The sequence below is a fragment of the Setaria viridis genome, chromosome 2, assembly GCF_005286985.2.
Source record: "Setaria viridis chromosome 2, Setaria_viridis_v4.0, whole genome shotgun sequence".
NCBI lineage: Eukaryota > Viridiplantae > Streptophyta > Magnoliopsida > Poales > Poaceae > Setaria > Setaria viridis.
In genome coordinates, this window is record NC_048264.2 from 44,314,476 (window position 1) to 44,334,508 (window position 20,033).

General features: G+C 48.8%; 2 protein-coding genes across 5 annotated transcripts; one reads left to right on the forward strand and one right to left on the reverse strand.

Annotated features, from left to right (window-relative positions):
* The first annotated feature begins 628 nt into the window (after positions 1–628).
* Positions 629–6,178, forward strand: LOC117846420 (protein STRUBBELIG-RECEPTOR FAMILY 7). Of its 2 annotated transcripts, XM_034727579.2 has the most exons (17): positions 629–929; positions 1,389–1,521; positions 1,617–1,688; positions 1,784–1,852; positions 1,929–2,000; positions 2,093–2,161; positions 2,259–2,330; positions 2,426–2,491; positions 2,566–2,631; positions 2,710–3,023; positions 3,204–3,496; positions 3,824–4,095; positions 4,195–4,330; positions 4,747–4,877; positions 5,024–5,180; positions 5,292–5,460; positions 5,559–6,178. In XM_034727579.2, the coding sequence occupies exons 1-16, from the start codon at positions 845–847 to the stop codon at positions 5,427–5,429; spliced, it is 2,145 nt and encodes a 714-aa protein (XP_034583470.1). In that variant the 5' UTR covers positions 629–844; the 3' UTR covers positions 5,430–5,460; positions 5,559–6,178. The 2 variants fall into 2 exon arrangements, with proteins under 2 accessions (XP_034583470.1, XP_034583469.1); XM_034727578.2 differs by having other exon boundaries at positions 5,292–5,576.
* A 417-nt stretch (positions 6,179–6,595) lies between these two features.
* LOC117846422 (uncharacterized) lies at positions 6,596–19,238 on the reverse strand. 3 transcript variants are annotated; one of them, XR_011897416.1, is made up of 4 exons: positions 18,443–19,226; positions 18,213–18,324; positions 8,670–18,093; positions 6,596–8,259 (listed from the first exon to the last, which is right to left on the reverse strand). XR_011897416.1 is itself a non-coding variant. In XM_072291636.1 (3 exons), the coding sequence occupies exons 1-3, from the start codon at positions 18,523–18,525 to the stop codon at positions 8,200–8,202; spliced, it is 255 nt and encodes an 84-aa protein (XP_072147737.1). In that variant the 5' UTR covers positions 18,526–19,238; the 3' UTR covers positions 6,596–8,199. The 3 variants fall into 3 exon arrangements, 1 of the variants encoding a protein (XP_072147737.1); XR_011897415.1 differs by having other exon boundaries at positions 6,596–18,093; positions 18,443–19,238; XM_072291636.1 differs by lacking the exon at positions 8,670–18,093 and having other exon boundaries at positions 18,443–19,238.
* Between the last annotated feature and the right edge of the window lie 795 nt (positions 19,239–20,033).

A 20,033-nucleotide genomic window follows, 5' to 3' on the forward strand; every position in this document is an offset into this window, starting at 1 on the left:
CTTTAATACTTGTCCAAAACTGCTACGATGCCTTATATTTAGATACAAAATTTAATTTTTTGGTGCCTTATATTTTAGGACGGAGGGAATATTTTCTAAGTACATGCATCAACCAGAACTGACATTCACCGTATGCAACTTGAAATGAGGGAATTATTGGCTTTAAATGAACTTATCATAAATGAGAGTTTTTTCCTACACAAATAGATGATTTGTTTGACTAAGTACATTCTTTTTTTGCTTTCGCTTTCTTGCCGTAAAGGTTGGTTTGTTTTCCTACATATAATTAACATTGTGTGAGAAGCAAAACTTTAATAATCATCATGTATTTCCATACCGTTGCTCTTTATAAAACCTATTTTTCAATGTAATGCTTTTCTTTCCCTCTTCACTTCAAAAGCTGGAACCACTTTCACTAAAAAAACTGGAACCACAAATTTCAATTATCTAGAAGACTATGGCTCTAATTAAACTGCTCTAACAACCTCAATACCATCATCAGCCGTCAAAATCTTGCCTTTAATCCAATACACGAAACAACACAAGCGGTCAATGAGATATTTAACCCTTCTGCGATTCTGAAGTGCCCTTATTTAATACCCTTTTCCCACTTCCTTCATTCTAGCTTGCTGACACCAGAGAGAGAAAAGCGGCACTACTAGCATACAAAAAGAGTGGAACAAGAAAGGAGACCCTTTTTTTTTTATTTCTTTTGCCATATAACAAGCTGGTCTGTTTCTTGGAGCCTGCAGAGAAATGGTGCAGCGGTGAAGGGAGGCACGAAGGGGGAGGGTTAGGAGGAGAAAGAGGAGAGGAGCTGCAGAAGCCGCAGCCCGCTGCAGACATGGTTGGGGCGGCCATCGGAGTGGTGGTGCTGTTCTTGGCTGCAGCGCCATTTGGGGCTAATGCCAACACCGACTCAAACGATGGTGAGTTCGTTCAGCTCCATTTAGTGGGTTTTCGCTCCAAGCATATCTCGCTTCCGCACACCAAGAAACGATGCATTTCTTCGTGGTTTAGTTTGGTTTGCGCAGCCATAAAGGGATGCGAGAGGTGTGTTCTTGTCTGTCCCCCCTCGTTCTGGTCAGTTCATTGCGATTGCAGAAGTATGAGTTCTGAAGTTTCGGTTTGGTATATATGGCTGGTTTCTGAAGTTTCGATTCAGATACAGTTTTGTCCAGAACTCTATTGGAATTTTTCTTGTTGTATCAGTTAAGTTGACCAAGGAGATGCTATTCTATCAGTTTGCTGCAAGCGAACATCTTAGTTTCTTTTATTAAAAGAAGATATTGAAGACCAGTAAAGTATGAACCAAACATAATGGTACCTGAAACATTAATCCTCCAATGTTACTGACTGGTCCCCAAATCTTGTTCTTGCCTGTGCAGTAAACGCCCTCAATGTCTTCTACACAACCATGAATTCGCCACCCCAGCTGACGAACTGGGTGTCCCAAAATGGGGATCCCTGCGGACAGTCTTGGCTTGGGGTCACCTGCTCGGGTTCCAGAGTGACAACAATGTGAGCAAAGCTGAAACCTTCAGAAGGGCTGTGTTTCTGCATCGCAGCAGCTTATCCTTCTTATCTGATTTTTCTTTCTCCTGAATACTCGGCAGAAAGCTACCTGGAATGCGGCTTAACGGGACCTTGGGATACAACATGAATCAAATGACTGCACTAATTCAGCTGTTAGTGAGATCCTTCATGCTCTCGAATATCCGTGTACTGATGTCTACACTGACATCTGATTATGTGGGTATTGATCTAACTCAATTTTCTGCAGTGATATGAGCAACAACAATCTTGGAGGCAGTGACATCCCTTACAATCTTCCTCCAAATATGGAGATCTTGTGAGTCATGCCTCGCCTAGCTCATCCTTCTGATTTATGTAAAAAATCATTTTAGTCTTATGACCTTGATATGCAGAAATCTTGCCAGCAATAACTTCACTGGGACTGTACCTTACTCCATCTCTCAGATGGTTGCACTTAAGAATCTGTACGTTGCCTTCTGAGTTTTGTACATGCTGTTTTGCTCCAGCCCTTTGATGCGATTTGACCAAATTATATTTCTTTCTCTATTTTGATTAGAAATCTTGGTCACAATCAGCTCTCAAACATCAATGATATGTTTAATCAGCTCACAAACTTAACAGCAATGTGAGTGATTTCCCTTCCTCTCTGACTGCATATGCTTGTTTGTTACCATTGTTCCACAAAACTAGTGGTGAACCTGAACAGATTTTCAATTTCCCAGGGATTTGTCATACAACAACTTTTCCGGTAATATTCCACAAAGCTTCAACTCATTGAAAAGTTTGAAAGCACTGTGAGTATTCATTTTCCATATATTCTGTTTAACTTCATTTCATCAGTGAGAAAAGATCACATGATTTCTTACAAATCCATTTCTTCTCTTGTCAGTTATCTTCAGAACAACAAATTTAGTGGCACAGTAGATGTCCTCGCCGATCTTCCTCTTACTGACTTGTAAGTAGAAATGTTTACCACCTACTCTTCTTACAAGTTGAATTTCTTAATGCAACATTTACCAATCCTTGCAGAAATATTGAAAACAACCAATTCACCGGTTGGGTACCTGATAAACTAAAGGGAATCAATAATCTCCAGTAAGTATTGCAACTGTCGCGGTGATTGCAATTGTTGGCATATGGGATGGATTTGATAATTTAGTCCTCCTATTACAGGACAAGTGGAAACTCGTTTAATGATGGTCCTGCTCCGCCACCGCCACCATCACCACCATCATCATATACACCTCCACCTTCTTGGAGACCTCCTGTTCCAAGTACTGATGGTAACAATATCCCAGCTGAAGATGGTGGCAAAGGCAAACACTCTAAACTGGGAGGCGGTGCAGTAGCAGGAATTGTAATATGTTTGCTGGTTGTTGGTGCATTAGTTGCATTCCTTTTGATCAAAAGGAAATCATGGAGGTTGTCACGGGGACAAGACCCTGAGCAGAATGAACCTCTCAGCCCTCTTGCTTCTGGACTTAAACGTAAGTCTCACGGTAGTTATGTTTTCATCTTATTGTTGCTGTTGTTGTATGAAGGAATTGCAAAGGTTCAAAAAGAAAAGGAAGGAATTGCAAGCTCTTCTTTTCCATGGGCAATTGTTCAGTTTCTTCTGTATTATTTGTCTATGTGGAAGATGGCTAAATCATTTGCTGTACTTTCAGAGATGAAATCTATTAAATCTATCAAGATCATATCAACAATTGGCAAGGAAGGATTGCAGAAGACTGTTTCAATGAGTTTGAAGCCTCCAACGAAAATTGACCTGCACAAATCCTTTGATGAAACTGATACCACTAGCAAGTCTATTACAAGGAAAGTAAGTTTGTCTTCCGTCACAATACCTGCATATACAGTGGCAGACCTGCAGGTGGCAACAGGCAGCTTCAGCCCTGACAGTCTTATTGGTGAGGGATCGTTTGGTCGTGTATACCGAGCCAAATTCAGTGATCAGAAGGTGCTTACCTAATTATAAGATATTCTTTATTTCACGCATGCAGCATCATATATATGAATCCAGCATCATCCATATTTGGAATGTGTTCCTTGCAATAAACACCATCAGTATTACTTGTTTTTCCCTCTTTTTTATATTGCCATAAAATCTGCAATTAAGTGGATATGCTAAAATTTGAACATGTGGAATTTTTGGCTGTTATATCTTGATCGTATCCTTCATTTGAGCATGTGCAGCAGTAGCTGCAAAAAATAAGTCTCTTTTCACTATTTTCAGATTATGATCCATACTATTTAGTTATCATCATTTTATGGTTGCAAATTTCAGGTACTGGCTGTAAAGAAAATCATTTTTTCTGCATTTTCAAGCCATCCTTCAGATTTGTTCACTGAGTTGGTGGCAAACATTTCAAGGCTAAATCATCCTCACCTTGCCGAGCTAGCTGGTTACTGCTCAGAGCATGGACAGTGCTTGCTGGCATATGAATTCTACCGAAATGGTTCTCTGCATGACTTCCTTCATATGAAGGATGAACACAGCAAACCATTGTCTTGGAACAGCCGTGTCAAGATTGCCCTTGGATCTGCAAGGGCATTGGAGTAAGTGAAGCAGGCTCTTTGTTTCATGAATATCAAACAGGCCTGTCTACCTTTTTTTTTTTGGAACCGACAAGTTATGCCAGCCATATGAATTTTCAGGTACCTACATGAAACTTGTTCACCATCCATGATCCACAAGAACTTCAAGTCATCCAACATTTTATTGGATAGTGAGCTGAACCCTCACGTTTCTGATTCTGGGTTTGCAGACCTTACTCCTAACCATGAATTCCAGGTAGGTCATTATAATTTCCACTTGTCTGACCAACCATTTTCTTGAAAATTTAACACATCTGCCATCAAGCATAACTTCAACTCTTGAAGCTTGCTCCTTTTCTGCAACTGAAATGCTTTGCCCTATTATTGTCTTTGTGGAAGTACCTAGCGTTTTTTAATGAAATATATGAAGTGCATAGTATTATTCAACACCATAATGCTACATCAAGTCATCAAGAAGTCCGAATAGCAAGCGTGAATTGTCATTAGTGACAAAACCTAGTACCTCACAGCTAGCTGAAAAGTACTATTTGATCAACAAGCTATATGATCCAAAGTCACGCTCTATGTATTTTTATATTGCGAATTCTAATTAGCAAAAGTCAGCGTGAAGATTTCCTGCCCAGAAGTACTTATAAAAGCAACAAATTTCAGGAATCAGATGAGAACTCGGGATACAGGGCACCTGAGGTGACCATGTCTGGACAGTACTCCCTGAAGAGTGACGTGTACAGCTTCGGAGTCGTCATGCTAGAGCTCCTGACTGGCCGGAAACCGTTTGACAGGTAATTTATGATAGATCAATCCGCTGCAGTTCTCTCACATCCGTTCTGAACTTCCACAAGAACAATCTGAGACAGCTAGTTGTAGCAACACATGTAGCCATTCATCTGAATTCTGAACCAGCACTTGCTCCCTGAACTTACTGCAGGACTCGGCCGCGGCCCGAGCAGTCGCTGGTCCGGTGGGCCACTCCGCAGCTGCACGACATTGACGCGCTGGACCAGATGGTCGACCCCGCGCTGCAGGGCCTGTACCCGTCGAAGTCCCTCTCCCGCTTCGCCGATGCTATCGCCCTGTGTGTTCAGGTGAAAATCGCCTTCAGTTCGTGCAGCTTTCACATTGCCCTTGCCCCAGATGTAAAACATTTCCGACGCTGCTGAAATGCTGCTGATGCTTGTTCTGCTACCTCGACGCAGCCCGAGCCGGAGTTCCGGCCGCCGATGTCGGAGGTCGTGCAGTCGCTGGTGCGGCTCGTGCAGAGGGCCAACATGACGAGGACGCACGAGAGCCACTCGCGGCGCCACGGCGAGTCCGGCGGGGACTACGAGTTTTAAGCGAGCTAGACGGAGCTGTGAATAAAACACAGTACGAATTGAAAACAAATCAAAACGTGTTCGGAGAACTTTCTTTGCCGCTCGTGTTTCAGCGGCGGCTGTGTAAATCCCGTGTTGTTTTTGTTTCAGAACACACTTCGCCGCCTACTGCTTCGCGTTGATCGCAGTCGAAGGAAAAAAGAGATCGAACTGCGTCGTCCTGGTATTGGCTGTCATGCGGTAATTCGGGGAGAGCTGCGCACCTGTCATTCGCCTCTCGCCTGCGCCCGTGCCGCCTTGCCGGTGGACGGACGGGACGCCCCGGCGGCGGCAGGGAACCGCCGCGCCACGCCGCCAAGATGCGCGCCCCGTCGTCCGCGCGTTCGTTGAGTCGCCGCGGCCCACCGCACCCACACACGCGCGACACTCACCCAGACAGGAGACAGCTCAGGCACCGCGCGCCGCTTAGAGGTAGGGTGTCACCCGGCCCAAATCTGATCTCCTTCTCGCTCGCCCGGTGGGACGCGCTGACATCGGCACCGGCCTCTCGCATCGCATCAGAGTCTCAGAGACGAACATCGGAAGAAGCCAGCACGGATTACTCTAAACAAACTCTGTTGGTGCCTCGTAGAGTCGTAGTTGTTGGTGTCTTTGTCCACTGTGAAATGTGAACTGCAAGTGCGGTATGATTAAACTGTCATCATGATGGGCTGTTTGTCCATGATATCAACTCAATTTCCGAGGACGAGTTCTCGGTTTTTTAAATCAAATTGATTACAATCACAAAATTTTCTGCAAACTATTTTGGGAGATACAAAACCTTATGGTCTCATCTGTCGCACTTGCACGAATACGGTGCTTCCTATCCGGCTCTATGTTGGTGTGAGACATATGTTTCTTGCTGTAGCATTTGAAGGATGCCTGATGAGGTCTTAAGATAGCAAGTGTCGTGTGCGATTCTTCAGCAAACGCCGAAGGCGCGAGTGATATTAACAACATTCCTTCTATATGGCCGTATGAAACACAACACTAGTTCACAGTTTTCTTTTGCAACATTCCTTCTTCATGGGCACACCTTTCTCTGTTTTTTTCAAAATTTTCCTCATAAGGCTAACAGTTTGTAGGATAAAGATTTTATTTTCCTCCTCTCGGAGTCTCGTCAGGATGAACTTTGCCGAGTTCAATCGTGAATCGTGATACGGGAAGTGCTTGCTTGGGAAAAGGTAGAAGAGTTTAAGGATTACAACAACGCGCTACGCATCGAGCGCCACTTTAACAGACTATTACAAGAAAGAGCTAACAACCGTTGCAAAGTTGTGAAAACAAATGCGAGAGCTTGGCTACGTAGGTTGATTACTCGACGATGAGACAACCTAAAGTTTACAGCTCCTCCCAGGATCCAGAGTTCGCCCATCGCCTTGATCCTCTGGAGAAGAATATCCATCTGCAAACGTTCACCTCTGAAGATACGTGCAGTCCTTTCTTTCCATACTTCCCAAGTAACAAGGGCGACCAAGGAATCGAAGCCTTTCCTCTTTGCTCCGTTCCACAGACTTCTGGCCTGGATCCACCGATCGTGCAGGGTGGCGATTCCTTGCAGGGAGGGCCAATGTCCATACATAGGAAAATAACTCTTTGAATTGCTACAGGAATCAGCCATCCTAATCCTTCCACAATCATTTCTCCCTCTCTTGACAGGCTGCAATAATCCGAAAATGTGTTGTCGTTCGTGATCGAAATTTCATCTTCAAGTATCGCACCATCTCACTCAATTTCTGGATAAGCCTTCGACGATCAGCGTGAACAGCATTGCACGGAGAGTGCTACTAAAATTGAAGTCCAAGAGTGCTTAAAAAAATAAAGTGCAAAAATTTTGATTTTGGGATCTTGCAAAAAATTATTGGGAGGAAAAAAATACCCATAACCAACGGTTCCCAAAAAGATACAATTACTGCCACGTCATCCATCCGTGGGTCTAACACTTGATTTCCCTCCTATGTGAACAGTAACTCGCGACTTTTTTTTCCTCCGTCATTTTCCCTGTGGGATTGTGAGCACGAAGAGGGGGCCGGTATTGGGCATACGGAAAAAAAAAAGAAATCAGATCGGACAACTGTTGCGGCGACTATTTTTTTCATTTTCGTTTCCAAAACTAGTTACGGGAAGTATTTGGTTTGAGTTGCTTATGCATAAGCAACTTAAAATAAGCAAATAAGTTGCTTATGAAAACAATCACTCTTGCTTATGGGATTGCTTATTATAAGCAAATAAGCAACTCTTGGATTGCTTATGGTTGCTTATGGGGACTAAAAGGTGCACTTTACACCTCTGCCCTAATTCAATGCACCCTACCCCTCTCTCTCTCCCCCTCCCCCGTCACCACTCACCACCGCGCCGCCCGCCGCCCACCTCCGCGCCCGCCCGCCGCCCGCCTCCGCGCCGCCCACCGCCGCTCCCGGCCGCCACCCGCCACGGCGCGGGGGTGCGGGGGCAGCAGCGCGGGCGGACGAACGAACGCCTCCCGATTCGGGCAATGGCGTGGACGGGCCCGGGGCGGGCGGCTCCGGTGGATTCGATCGGGGGCCGCGGCATCGGGTGCTCGGATTGGTTAGTGTGCGCGAGAAGCAAGGGGGAAGCATCGAAGGGAGGAGGAGGGAAGATTGGAGGCAGAGGGGAAGGGAAGGGGAGTGTGTGCGGGGGGTGTGCAGGAAGAAGAAGGGTGGGGAGGTGTTGGCACTAGAAATCGGTCAACCGAATCCCAGTGTCCGACACACGACCCGGGAGAATCTGCTTAGCTCCTGTTCGGGTGATTGCCCTGGTGCAGTTCGCGCGGCGTGCCAGCCAATCTGACCTGTTGATTGGCAAGGAAGAATACGTGTCAGGTTCAGAGATCACGATCGGCTAAGTTTCCGATCTCGAGAGAGCTTATCAGCGAATCGGCCGATTTGCCCTAACAAAGGAATCGGCTACAAAGCAGCCGATCACTGTAGCCTTGTAGACAGGAAACTACTGGAGTAATCGATACAAAGCTATGACAACAACACTAGGAATAGATCTAATCGGCAGTAGATGAATTTAATAGCAGATCGTGAAGAGAGTTGAAACTACTGATTCCTAGCTGGATAACTGGTGATAAAACTAGAAAAACAGGCAAAACCTATGATTCTAGCAAATATCGATAACTAGTGAATAAATCTAAACGAAACAACAGCGATACGTCCGAAGTTAAAGCTTAGATATTACTCGATAAGCGGAACTTACAGAATCGGCCGGAGATCAAGCTGATGCAGCCCTGCCAACCCGCACGAACTCGTGAAAAAGAGGAAAGTATTGGCGAAGTCGCCTGCTTGAAAGTAAGTACGAGGAAAAAGTAGTTTGTTGTATTTGATTGGTTGATGATTACAGATTTACAAAGGTAGCTATTTATAGCCCCGTATAGATAACTTCTTAACCGACTAGAATTCTATCCCTAATTCAAACAGAAAACGAATATCTACAAGCACGATTCGTGCTAGGTTGGTTACTCCACGCTTCATGGGCTGATCTCCACCTCATCCCTTTATTCCTTTCCAAGCCCATGCAGGCCCAATTAACCCATCCTCCTAATCGGCCGATCCCTCATCGGCAAAAGGCTACCGATTAGGACTCCGGCACGTTCGACCCGAAGTGATACAGAAGTCACCGGCCGATCTCACACTGTAGCACCTTTTGGCCGATTCCCAACTGTGCTTCTCCGATTCCCTCTCTTCTTGACGCCGATTTTACTAGTGACGAAATCTGGCGTCAACACATGCCCCCCAGTTTCGGAGTGAAACATAGTCTTTTACTTCGAAATTCTTTATAACCTCTTCTCCGAAACGGCCGCAGTGAAAATATCCTTCCGTTTCGCGGTCTTCCGGCTGATGATTGCAATCTTTTCGAAACGGGCGCCCACGACAGCCACTACTCCCGAAAAACTCGAAACGCCGGCGCGGTGAAAATTCTGTTTTTACCCCCCTTCAGGCATCCTTTAAATAGCGCTTCACCCCGCACTTCATCTTCAAGCTCACGTCTTTTTCCAAGCGCGCGCGCCCTCTTCTTTCTTCAGCATCCTTCCCTCGCCGCCGAAGCCTTTTAGCGCCATCCTCCTGTTACTTTTCCCCTTCTCTTCCAATGGCGGCTCCTTCCGGCAGCTCTCCGGCGCGCGACATCCTAGAAGTGGCGCCTCCGGCGGTAGTGGCGTCAGCCGTTGCTTCATCCACAGAAGAAGGAGCTTCATCGGAGATCCCAATGGCGATCCCCATCGCGGCCCCATCGTCCGCATCTGCACCGGCGACCACGCCGATCACCCAGAACTTCATCCTAGAGGTAAATACCGAATCCTTCTTCTATCGGTAATGCATTTACTCTAGATCTGTTTCTTACTTTTTACAGTCCCCTTTCCTTTTTAGACGGTTAGGCATCGCATTACCATCCAACTTACGAGAAATCCCGGCCTTGTTTGTCTCGGACCTATGGGGAACCCAGATCCAATAGATCTTATCAATTTGGAAACCCACAGGATACCCTTCAAACTGTCCGACATGGACTTAGATCAATGGTTGGGTACTTTTAGGTCCTGGCCGAATGAAACCCCAGGTTGGAGGGAATGGTACCAAAGGGTAGCCGCGTCGAAAAGCGTCTCATGGGAGGAACTCAAAATCGGCCAATGCATCAACCTTTCCTTGTCCCAGATGGAGAAGAATGAGCCGTTAGTAATAGCAGCTTCTTATTTTTGGTCTGATGCACTTAATGCCTTCTTATTTGGGCACGGACCTATGACCCCAACACTGGCCGATGTAGTCCTGTTGATCGGCCTTGACATTTCTTCCCCGGACACACCTTTCCACCTCTTAGCCGTAACGTCACATCGGCTGGACACAAGGGGAATCGGCGGGTGGAAGGGATTCATCAGAAGCAATAAAAGAACCGGGTCTGTTGAGAATAGGGAGCATACGGCCTTCTTGATGATGTGGTTAGAAAAACATTTCTTTTGTGGAAGAGCCGCCGGCCCGTCAACCAATACCCAGGCTTTAGCTGAAACACTGTCCAGGGGAAACCATGTCCCTCTTGGGAAACATTTACTAGGGGCGGCGTACCACATGCTCCATCAAATCGGCATCAGACTATCCAAAGGAGAGCCGATCGGAAATCCAGGCGGACCCTGGTGGTTCATAAACTTGTGGCTGAACCTTTACATGAGCAAGATCACTCAGCAAAGGGTGGACCGTATGATGTTTCCTAACATCGAATCGGCAGAAGACCCTACCGAACGCCGCCGATGCATGTCCTTTGGTGAAGCGGCATCAGCTTTCCCAGGTTCCACGTATTCTGCTACAAAGGTAGCCGAGTACTTTCGATGCTTCTATAACGACTTTAATGAAGATGCAACCATTTGGTTTCCTTATCAGCGGGATGACCCGGTCTTTGAACTCCCAACCTGCTTTGACTCGACCACTGGCCGATTTGATGAAGAGCTCTATGATGAGTTAATCAAGCCAGGAATCTTACCAGCCAACTTCTTCTCGGGGAAGGATGCCCCTACGTATGAGTTCTACAACCCTTCCGCTGCAGCACGTCAATTCGGCATGGGTCAGCTGCCGATTCAAGTGTATTTCGCTGGCCGAATCAAGTTTAGAGATGAGCTCACATCTGGTCTGGATTACAATCGGTTACGAGACCGGATTCCGGACTCCAGTACCATTGACCTGAACAACTGGCTAGTAGCTCCCTTTGCTGTCCAGCCGTTCAAACTCTGGTGGGCCGATTGGAAACAATTTCTCTTCTGCAATTCGGCATCGGCATACTGCAACCTCTTGGATCCAGCCAACATCGACCCGGACGCTGAGGTATTTTCCTTAGCCGATTTTTATTCCTCTTAACGTGACTTGAATACTAATGGCTCTACTTATTTTTTCAGGCCGAGAATCGAACTCCTCCAACACACAGCCGGAGCGGACGGCTAATAGAGAATCATCCGTACACCATTTATCCTCTCATCGGCTATGATGCCCCGTCCGTAGACGTGATCGCTGGCCGATCGAAACAAGTCCAGAAGAGGATCACCAAGAAGACCAGTCGCCGATTCCGAGCTCGCGTAGAATCGGCGGATCCTCCTGTGCTCGTATCGGCAGAAACTCCGGCCGCACCACCCTCTCAGGTCATCCAAGACGCCGATATCCAAGCCGTCGCGCAAGCTGGGGCAGCCGCCGCGTCATTGTTATTGGAGGCCATTCAGGTAAACCTAAGTTTTAATCCTTCCGATTGTTGTTCTGATATTAACCCTTCTTATCTCTAGACTGCACAGAGCACCCCTATACAACAATCGGCAGCAACCCAACCGGCCATCGGCGCGCCCCCACTTCCATCCGTTGAGGTATAGTGCTATTTCACCGATTTTCCTTGGTATTTGCATAATGTACTTATTCAATCCTCTGACACAGGCCATCGGCACACCAAGCGCTCCTCAACCACCGGTCTTTTCCCAGGGAGCTGGTCCAAGCACCGCACCGATCATTGTGGAATCCTCTTCATCTGATGAACCCATGGCGCAGGCCCCTGAGCAAGGCGTGACGGCTTCCCAAGTGCAACATGAAGAAATTCGCTTCAAAGCGGTAAGTTACGTTCCGGCTTTTACTCAGCCGATTCGCTTTTACTCCCAGCCGATTTATTCTTCCTTTTTATTATCTCCAGGAACAAGACACCCCCGACAACAGCCTCTTTTCTTTTGCGGTCGCCCTTTCCGACGATGAAGAAGTTGCTTCTCGCCAAGTTGCCTTGAGCTCCGTTCCTGATGACCTCCGAGCCAAACTTGCTAGTATCCGATCCCTCCTTCAAGGGGACATCGGCCGACTAGTAGAAGACGCTTCACCGATTCGGCAGCTCTTCAGTGACGTCAGCGGACGAGTACCAGAAGAGGCGGAGGAGGCCCTGGCGCCGGCGGCCTTCATCGAGTCTATGAGGATCCCGGTCTTCAGAGCCCTTCGTCACATGGCCGATCGCGCCAAGCTGGCCAAGACTCGTGAAGAAGAGGACGCGTTCAAGCGTCAAGCTCAAGAGGCACATCGGCGCATCCATTTTCTGGAAGATTCCCGCCCGGCGATCGTCGGTGAGATAGACCGCCTCAAGCGTCGGAGGGCGGAGCTCGCCAAGGAGATGGAGCAAGTGACCAAGGCAATCAGTGCCGAAGAGAAAAAGCTCCAAGAGCTACCTTCTGTCATTGCCGATTTGACACGGGAGAGGCAGCGCTTTGCCCACGAGGCCCTAAAACTCCACCGCAGTGCATCAGAAGTCCCTGGATCGGCGGATGAAGACCAACGGGTCCTTGATTCTGCCGATCAGATCCGGCGTCGGGCAATCACGGCTATCGATACCCTTCTGGGTAATCTGTAAAACACTGACCGTTTTGTACGAACATTTACTATCTACTTTGACCGTCCCTCGCGACGCCCTTTCTATTTATTGCCTTTCTTATTTCCGATGGGACGTAGCCTTACCAAATTTCCACGCATCTTTTTCCCATAAATACCGGCCTAGGCACTTCCTCCCGATAGTACCGGTTTGGCTTTCGGTTTTACTCTCTCATTCCTCTCGTCGGCGCGGCTTTCCGTCATGGCTTCGTCGGCTTCTTCTTCTTCTGTTAACCAGGTGAAATCTTGATCTCGACTTCTCTTTCTCTTTTAGATCCTAGGAAGAAAATGTCCCTTCTTAACCTTTCTTTGTTTCAGCCCCAACATCTTAGCCCTGAGCTCATACGCGCCATTGAGATCATACACTCTGAGGACCCATTGTCGTCAGAGGATATGGAGCTGATCAGGGCTCTCCGTGACGAACTTCGAGACCACGTCACCGTGGAAGCTCGTGTGGTCCTGGAGTTTGTGGAGAGCAATGGTAGCCAGCGCTCTCCAACCGACAGGAGCCATCCGCTTCCTCCGCGAGTCGCTCTTGAAGACGCGGCGGCGGGAACTTCGCGCCCGGCCACGGATTGGAGCCATCCTCTCCCTCGTCAAGCTGAAGCGGAGGCTTCAATGAAAAAAATAGAAGAAGCATACCTCTGCATCATGAACGAGTTGGATCGGATTGGGAAGACGCACAAGAAGAAGAACAATTAGTTATTTGTATTTTTTGTTCTAAGGGTGACTCGTGTTTTGTCGGCCGCGTAACCCATCGCCCGTACCGAATGAATACATCGGCCGATTTGGACGACTATGTATTTCGAACCGTTTTGTATCGGCTATGTGTGATTACATTACAGTTAATCCCTTATGCTCCGACCCATATACTGGGGTAGTATCTTTTTAAATACCTTCCGTTCAAAGCTCTAGTAAATTCTTCTCCCTCTATTGTTTCCAAGATGTAAGCATTCCCTGGAGCACATCTGCCGATTCTATACGGCCCTTCCCATGTAGGGGACCATTTTCCGAATTTAGGATCTTTCGACCCAATCGGCAATACTAACTTCCATACTAAGTCCCCAGGGGAGAATTGCTTGACTTTGACCTTCTTATCGTACCACCTGGCTACTTTCTTTTTGTTTTCTTCGATGCTTATCAGAGCTCTCAATCGTTGGCCAGCCAAATCATCAAGTTCCCTTTTCATAAGTGATGAGTAGTCATCGGCCGTTAACTGGTCCTGGAGCGAAATACGCCTTGATCCCGCCCTAGATTCCCACGGTAGTACTGCATCGTGACCGTACACCAACTAATAGGGAGATAACTTGGTAGCCCCATGACAAGCCATCCTTTACGCCCATAGGGCCTCAGTCAAACATAGATGCCACTTCTTTGGCTGTTCCTCGATTTTTCTTTTGATCAACTTGATTATCCCTTTGTTGGAGGACTCTGCCTGGCCATTGGCTTGGGCGTAATACGGAGAAGAATTTAACAATTTGATTCCCATATCGGTTGTAAATTCCTCAAATCCCCCCGATGTGAACATTGTTCCTTGATCGGTTGTTATAGTCTGAGGGATGCCGAATCGGTAGACGATGTGATCCCTTACGAAGTCGGCCATGATAGCCGATGTCACGGCTCTTAACGGAATTGCCTCTACCCATTTGGTAAAGTAATCAGTAGCCACCAGAATAAATTTGTGCCCTTTTCTTGATGGTGGGTAAATTTGGCCGATAAGGTCTATTCCCCATCCCCTGAACGGCCATGGCTTAATGATAGGATTCATGGCCGATGCGGGTGCACGCTGGACATTTCCAAACTTTTGACAATCCTGACAACCCTTATAATATTTGAAACAATCTTCGAGGATCGTTGGCCAGTAGTACCCATTATTCCTGATCATCCATTTCATCTTATGGGCCGATTGGTGTGCTCCACATACCCCTTCATGGATTTCTCCCATCAGAGTCTTGGCCTCTTCTGTCCCAAGGCATTTGAGAAGAACTCCGTCGACCGTTCGGTAGAACAGGTCATCTTCGAGCAGTACGTATTTAGTAGCATGAAAACGTACTCGTCGTTCCACCTTTTTAGACGGATCCTTCAGGTAGTCGGCAATTTCTTTACGCCAGTCATCGGTCGTGAGTTCTAGAGCCATAGCGCCTAGAATTGGCCGATATCCAGATGCGTGCTGGGCGAGTTTGTTGGCATCTTCGTTGCGGTCCCTCGGGATGTGCTCGATTACTGCCGATCTGAATTCCTTTAAGAGCTGTAAGCAATCCTCGTAATAAATTCTTAATACGTCGTCTTTGCATTCGGACCTCCCAGTCAGTTGATCCACAATAAGCATAGAGTCTCCGAAGATTTCAACAGAATCGGCCTTGACTTCCCTTAATAGTTGTAGGCCCTTCAATACAGCTCGGTACTCCGCTTGATTGTTAGTAGCGGCGGTTTCTATCGGCAGAGAAAAATCATAGCTTGCCCCCCGAGGCGATATGAGAACGATGCCGATTCCTGATCCGACCCCACACGATGACCCATCGAAATATAATGTCCAGGGTGCTGGCTCCACGAGGGCAATCTCCGGTCCGCAGTGCTGGGCGACGAAATCGGCCATAATCTGACCTTTGACGGCTTTTGCCGATTCATACCGCAGGTCAAACTCTGACAAAGCCAAGATCCATTTGCCGATTCGGCCTTTCAAGATCGGCAGTGATAGCATGTATTTTACTACGTCATCTTTGCATACGACCACACATTCTGCCGACAGTAGATAGTGCCTGAGTTTGGTGCATGAGAAGTAAAGACATAGGCACAAACGCTCCACCGGAGGATATCTTGTTTCAGCATCCAGAAGTCTTCTACTGACATAATAAATCACCCGCTCCTTGCCTTCGAACTCCTGGACTAGAGCCGACCCAATGGCTTTTTCATCGGCTGATAAGTATAGTTTAAACGACTTACCAGTTTGAGGAGGAACCAATACTGGTGGCGAGACCAAGTATTGCTTGATATATTCCAATGCTTTGCGCTGATCCTCCCCCCATATGAATTCCTGGTCAGGCTTTAACTTCAACAGTGGTGTGAACGCCTGAATCCGCCCAGATAGATTAGATATAAATCTTCTGATGAAATTCACCTTGCCGATTAAAGACTGCAATTCGGTTTTGTTTTGCGGGGCTATGACTTTGTTGATGGCCGCTATGGTCTTCCGATTGATCTCTATTCCTCGCTCGTGCACCATGAATCCTAAGAACTGTCCGACGGATACGCCGAAAGCACATTTATTGGGGTTCATCTTAAGCCCGTGTTTCTTGGTGCACTCTAGCACTTTTCGCAAATCGGCCAGATGCTCTTCATGTCCTTTGGACTTGACTACGACGTCATCGATGTAGATCTCCACAAGAATGCCAATGAGCTTGTGAAATATGTAATTCATGGTTCTCTGATACGTAGCGCCAGCATTCTTCAAGCCAAAAGTCATCACCACCCACTCGAACAAACCAAGGTGGCCTGGACATCTGAAGGCCGTTTTGGGTATGTCCTCTTCGGCCATAAGTATTTGATTGTATCCAGCGTTTCCGTCCATGAAGCTAATGATTTTATGCCCCGCGGCAGCGTCGATCAGTACATCGGCCGTCGGCATGGGATAACCATCCATCGGTGTGGCCTGATTAAGGTTCCTGAAATCAACGCAAACGCGTAGCTTTCCATTCTTTTTGTACACTGGTACAATGTTGGAGATCCATTCGGCATAACGGCATTGCCGAATAAATTTTGCTTCGATTAGCCGAGTTATTTCAGCTTTTATGTCTGGTAGAATCTTAGGATTGCAGCGCCGTGCGGGCTGTTGGTACGGCCGATACCCTGGTTTTATGGGTAGCCGATGTTCAACAATAGATCGGTCCAAACCGGGCATCTCGTGATACTCCCAAGCAAAACAATCCTTAAATTCCTTTAACAAATTTGTCAATTTACATTTGTATTCTGGGTCTAAATTTGCACTAATATAAGTCGGCCTTGGTTTGGTACCATCACCTAAGTCTATCATCTCTAATGAATCGGCCGACGTGAACCCGTGCCCTAGCTTCCCATCTTCTCGGGCGAACTGATCCATCTACTCTGGGTCTTCGGAGCCGACTGCTCGGATCGGCTGTAGGCCAAATTCGATGACCTTCAGGAAATCGGTCTCCCATACTCTGCCGGATATGCACCTGACGGTTTCGCAGCTCCACTGCTGCGTGTCGGCTGTCGCGATGCTGTATGCGGAATCGGCTTTGACTACCTCGATGTTATCGCCGACCCATTGTACGAGACATTGATGCATTGTTGATGGAATACAGCAATTTGCATGTATCCAATCCCGGCCGAGTAGCATGTTGTAGGATCCCTTGCCATTAATAATAAAGAGGGTGGTAGGAAGGGTCTTACTGCCGATGGTGAGGTCGACGCAGAGAGCGCCGCGAGCGGTTGACACGTTGCCCTCGAAGTCTTTGAGCATCATGTCCGTCTTGGTCAAGTCGTCGTCGCTTTTCCCAAGCTTCCGGAGTACGGCGTACGGCATAATGTTGACTGCAGCTCCTCCGTCTACCATCAGTCTAGTGAGGGGGCGGCCGTCAACATGCCCTTTAAGGAACAGCGCCTTCATGTGTTGTCGTTCGTCATCTTCGGGCTTCTCGAACGTGGCCATCATTGGCTCCAAAGCCAACTATGCTGTTTGTTCTTCCATTGCCGACATATCCTGTTGATCGGCGGGAGTCATGAATTCCATCGGCCGTATGAAAACCATGCCGATCTCGGCTGCCGATTCGTCACCCGCCGATTCGTCGTCTCCTTTATCGTTTCTTTTGGGGCGCCACACCCGAGGCCTTCCTACCTTCTTGGTTGTCGTGCTCTGTTGTTCCTCTTCTTGCTGTTCCCATTGGCGGAGACGTTGGATTCTTCGTTTTTGAGACTTGGTCAATCCATCGGGACACCACCTGGGGTTTATTGGTCTGCCCCCTGACTTGGCGCGTTCCCACTCCGGTTCGCGTCCTAACGGGTTTTCATCTGTTACCCGAGCATCGGCCATCTCTTCGAGCCGGCTGTGAACGTTGGCCTTGTTTTCTGACCGGTCATGCCGATTAGTCCTAACCCCCTGCCTATCATGGCGTCTATCTTCCGACCGATCATATCGGTCACTTCTGCCCTCCAGCCGATCACACACGGGAGGGCGCTGGTCATCTTGGTTGCGCCAATTCCTGCTGATCGGTTCTGGCCTTCCGTCTCTGGAGCGAGACCTGTTGAACGGCCGATTGCCACGATATGGACCGTTGGCACAGAAATTGTGGTACTGGAGTCGAAAGAGATTCTTGAGGAAGAGAGTAATGATCATCAAGGAAAGGAGAAAAGAACCAACCCCAGAGCAGCTCGCCGTCGCGTCGCCGCTCGCCGCGCGCGCCGAACCGCCGGACTTCCTCCCGCCACCACCGCCGGCCATCCTCCGCACCGCCCTCTGGATCGAGCCCCCCCTGCACACGAGCAGACCAAGAGAAAAGAGCCAACTTTGAGCAAGACTCCAAGACCTGATGAAGCACACTCGCAAATTGCAAGAGACAGAGCAGAGCCGGAGAGAGAGGAGAGGCTGACAGGGTCACGGAGCGCATCTTGTCGGACGCCGCGGCCGCGGCTGCTGCGGCGGCCAGCGCGTCCTCCGCGCGCACGCACAGCATCCAACCCGCCCCCAATTCTTTACTCCGGCGCCGTACACCTCCGCCACTAAACAAACCCGCCCGCCCAGGCGGCCGGAGACACCGCAAACGACAAGGCCTCCGCCGCCGCCGCCGGAGCCGCAGCGCGTATGCGCGGCACGCGCAGCACAGCACGACACCACTGCGCGCGTGGGCGGAGGAGGAGGAGCTTCTTCCGCAGTGTGCTACCGCAACCAGTGTAGAAGAGAAGCAGCTCGTGATGGCAAGCGAGGGAGAAGGGTGGCTACGCTATGATGGCCGCCATGACTAGCTCCATCCACACCGAGCAGCTAGGGGCGATGGGCCGTGGCGGTCAGACCCACGCCATTGACGCCACACCTGTCGCTTCGCTGCGGCAATAATTGCGGTGCCGGCCCCCGGGACCTGGCGACGCAGGACGGCGTGCCGTGAAAAGGGGGCAGCGGAGTCCCGGAGTGGTAGCTCAGGTTGGTCGGTTCTTGTTCGCGCGTGGGCGGCGGGGCCCCCAGCGCAGCGAGAGGGGGAGTGGCCGGCCGGGGACGGGGAGTGAAGAGGGCGCGGGTGGGTTGGGTGGAGTTGGTGAGCCAGGGGAGCACCGGAGCACCGTACCGGAGGCTTCGGCGGCTTGCGCTTCAACTCTCCAGGTGGGCCGGGAAGACGTCGTCAGGAGGAGAGGACGCCATGTTTTTTTTTTCTTTTTGCTAGAAGAAAAGAAAAGGAATTGCTGCGGCATGCTGCATCCGCGTGAAACTTTCCGCTCCAGCTTTCACTTTCAGTTTCAGTAACCGCCATGGATCCTTTCTTTTCTTTCTCTCTGAGCTGCGGCAGATCATCGGAGGATAAGTGAGTAGTAGATCGTGATTCGTGATGGCTCTCTGATTCCGGATCTCGTGTCGTGCGCATGAAACTTCCGAGGTAAGTGACGTCCGTGCCACGCCATCCGGGGTGGCTCGCTCGTCACTCCAGGATCGGGATCTCCGCCGGGAGCGGAGCGGAGCTGAGCTTGCGCAGAGTGGGCAGCGACAGCTGCAGGCTTTCGCCTGCGTCTTCCTCCCGTTGGTCTCCTGCATCAAAAGGTGAGCCGTCTGTTATTTTGCCATATCCACTCTAGCTCTCCTAGGTCAAGGCCAGCGTGTTCGTGCTTTGTGACAGTCAGTGAGTGAGAGTGACAGTGGTCGTCAGTTTGTTACTCTGCCAGTCTGCCTCCACTTCCACTCCATATGCTCATTTAGGGGTGTTTGGCACAGCTCCACTCCGTAACTCCAGCGACTCCAGCAAAAAAACCAGCCAAACACGTCAACTCCAAAACTTCATGGAGCTACCAACTCCATGGAGCTGTAGTGCAATTGGGGCTGGAGTTTTAGAGCACCCCTTTGCTGCTCCAAAACGTCCTCTTTTGAACCTCCTCGTGGAGTTGGTAATTACCCACCACTGCCACTGATTAGACAAACATAACGTTTCATTCTTTCTTGCCTTGCGCCTCTGTTCCTTCTTCATTCTCGCGTGAGTAC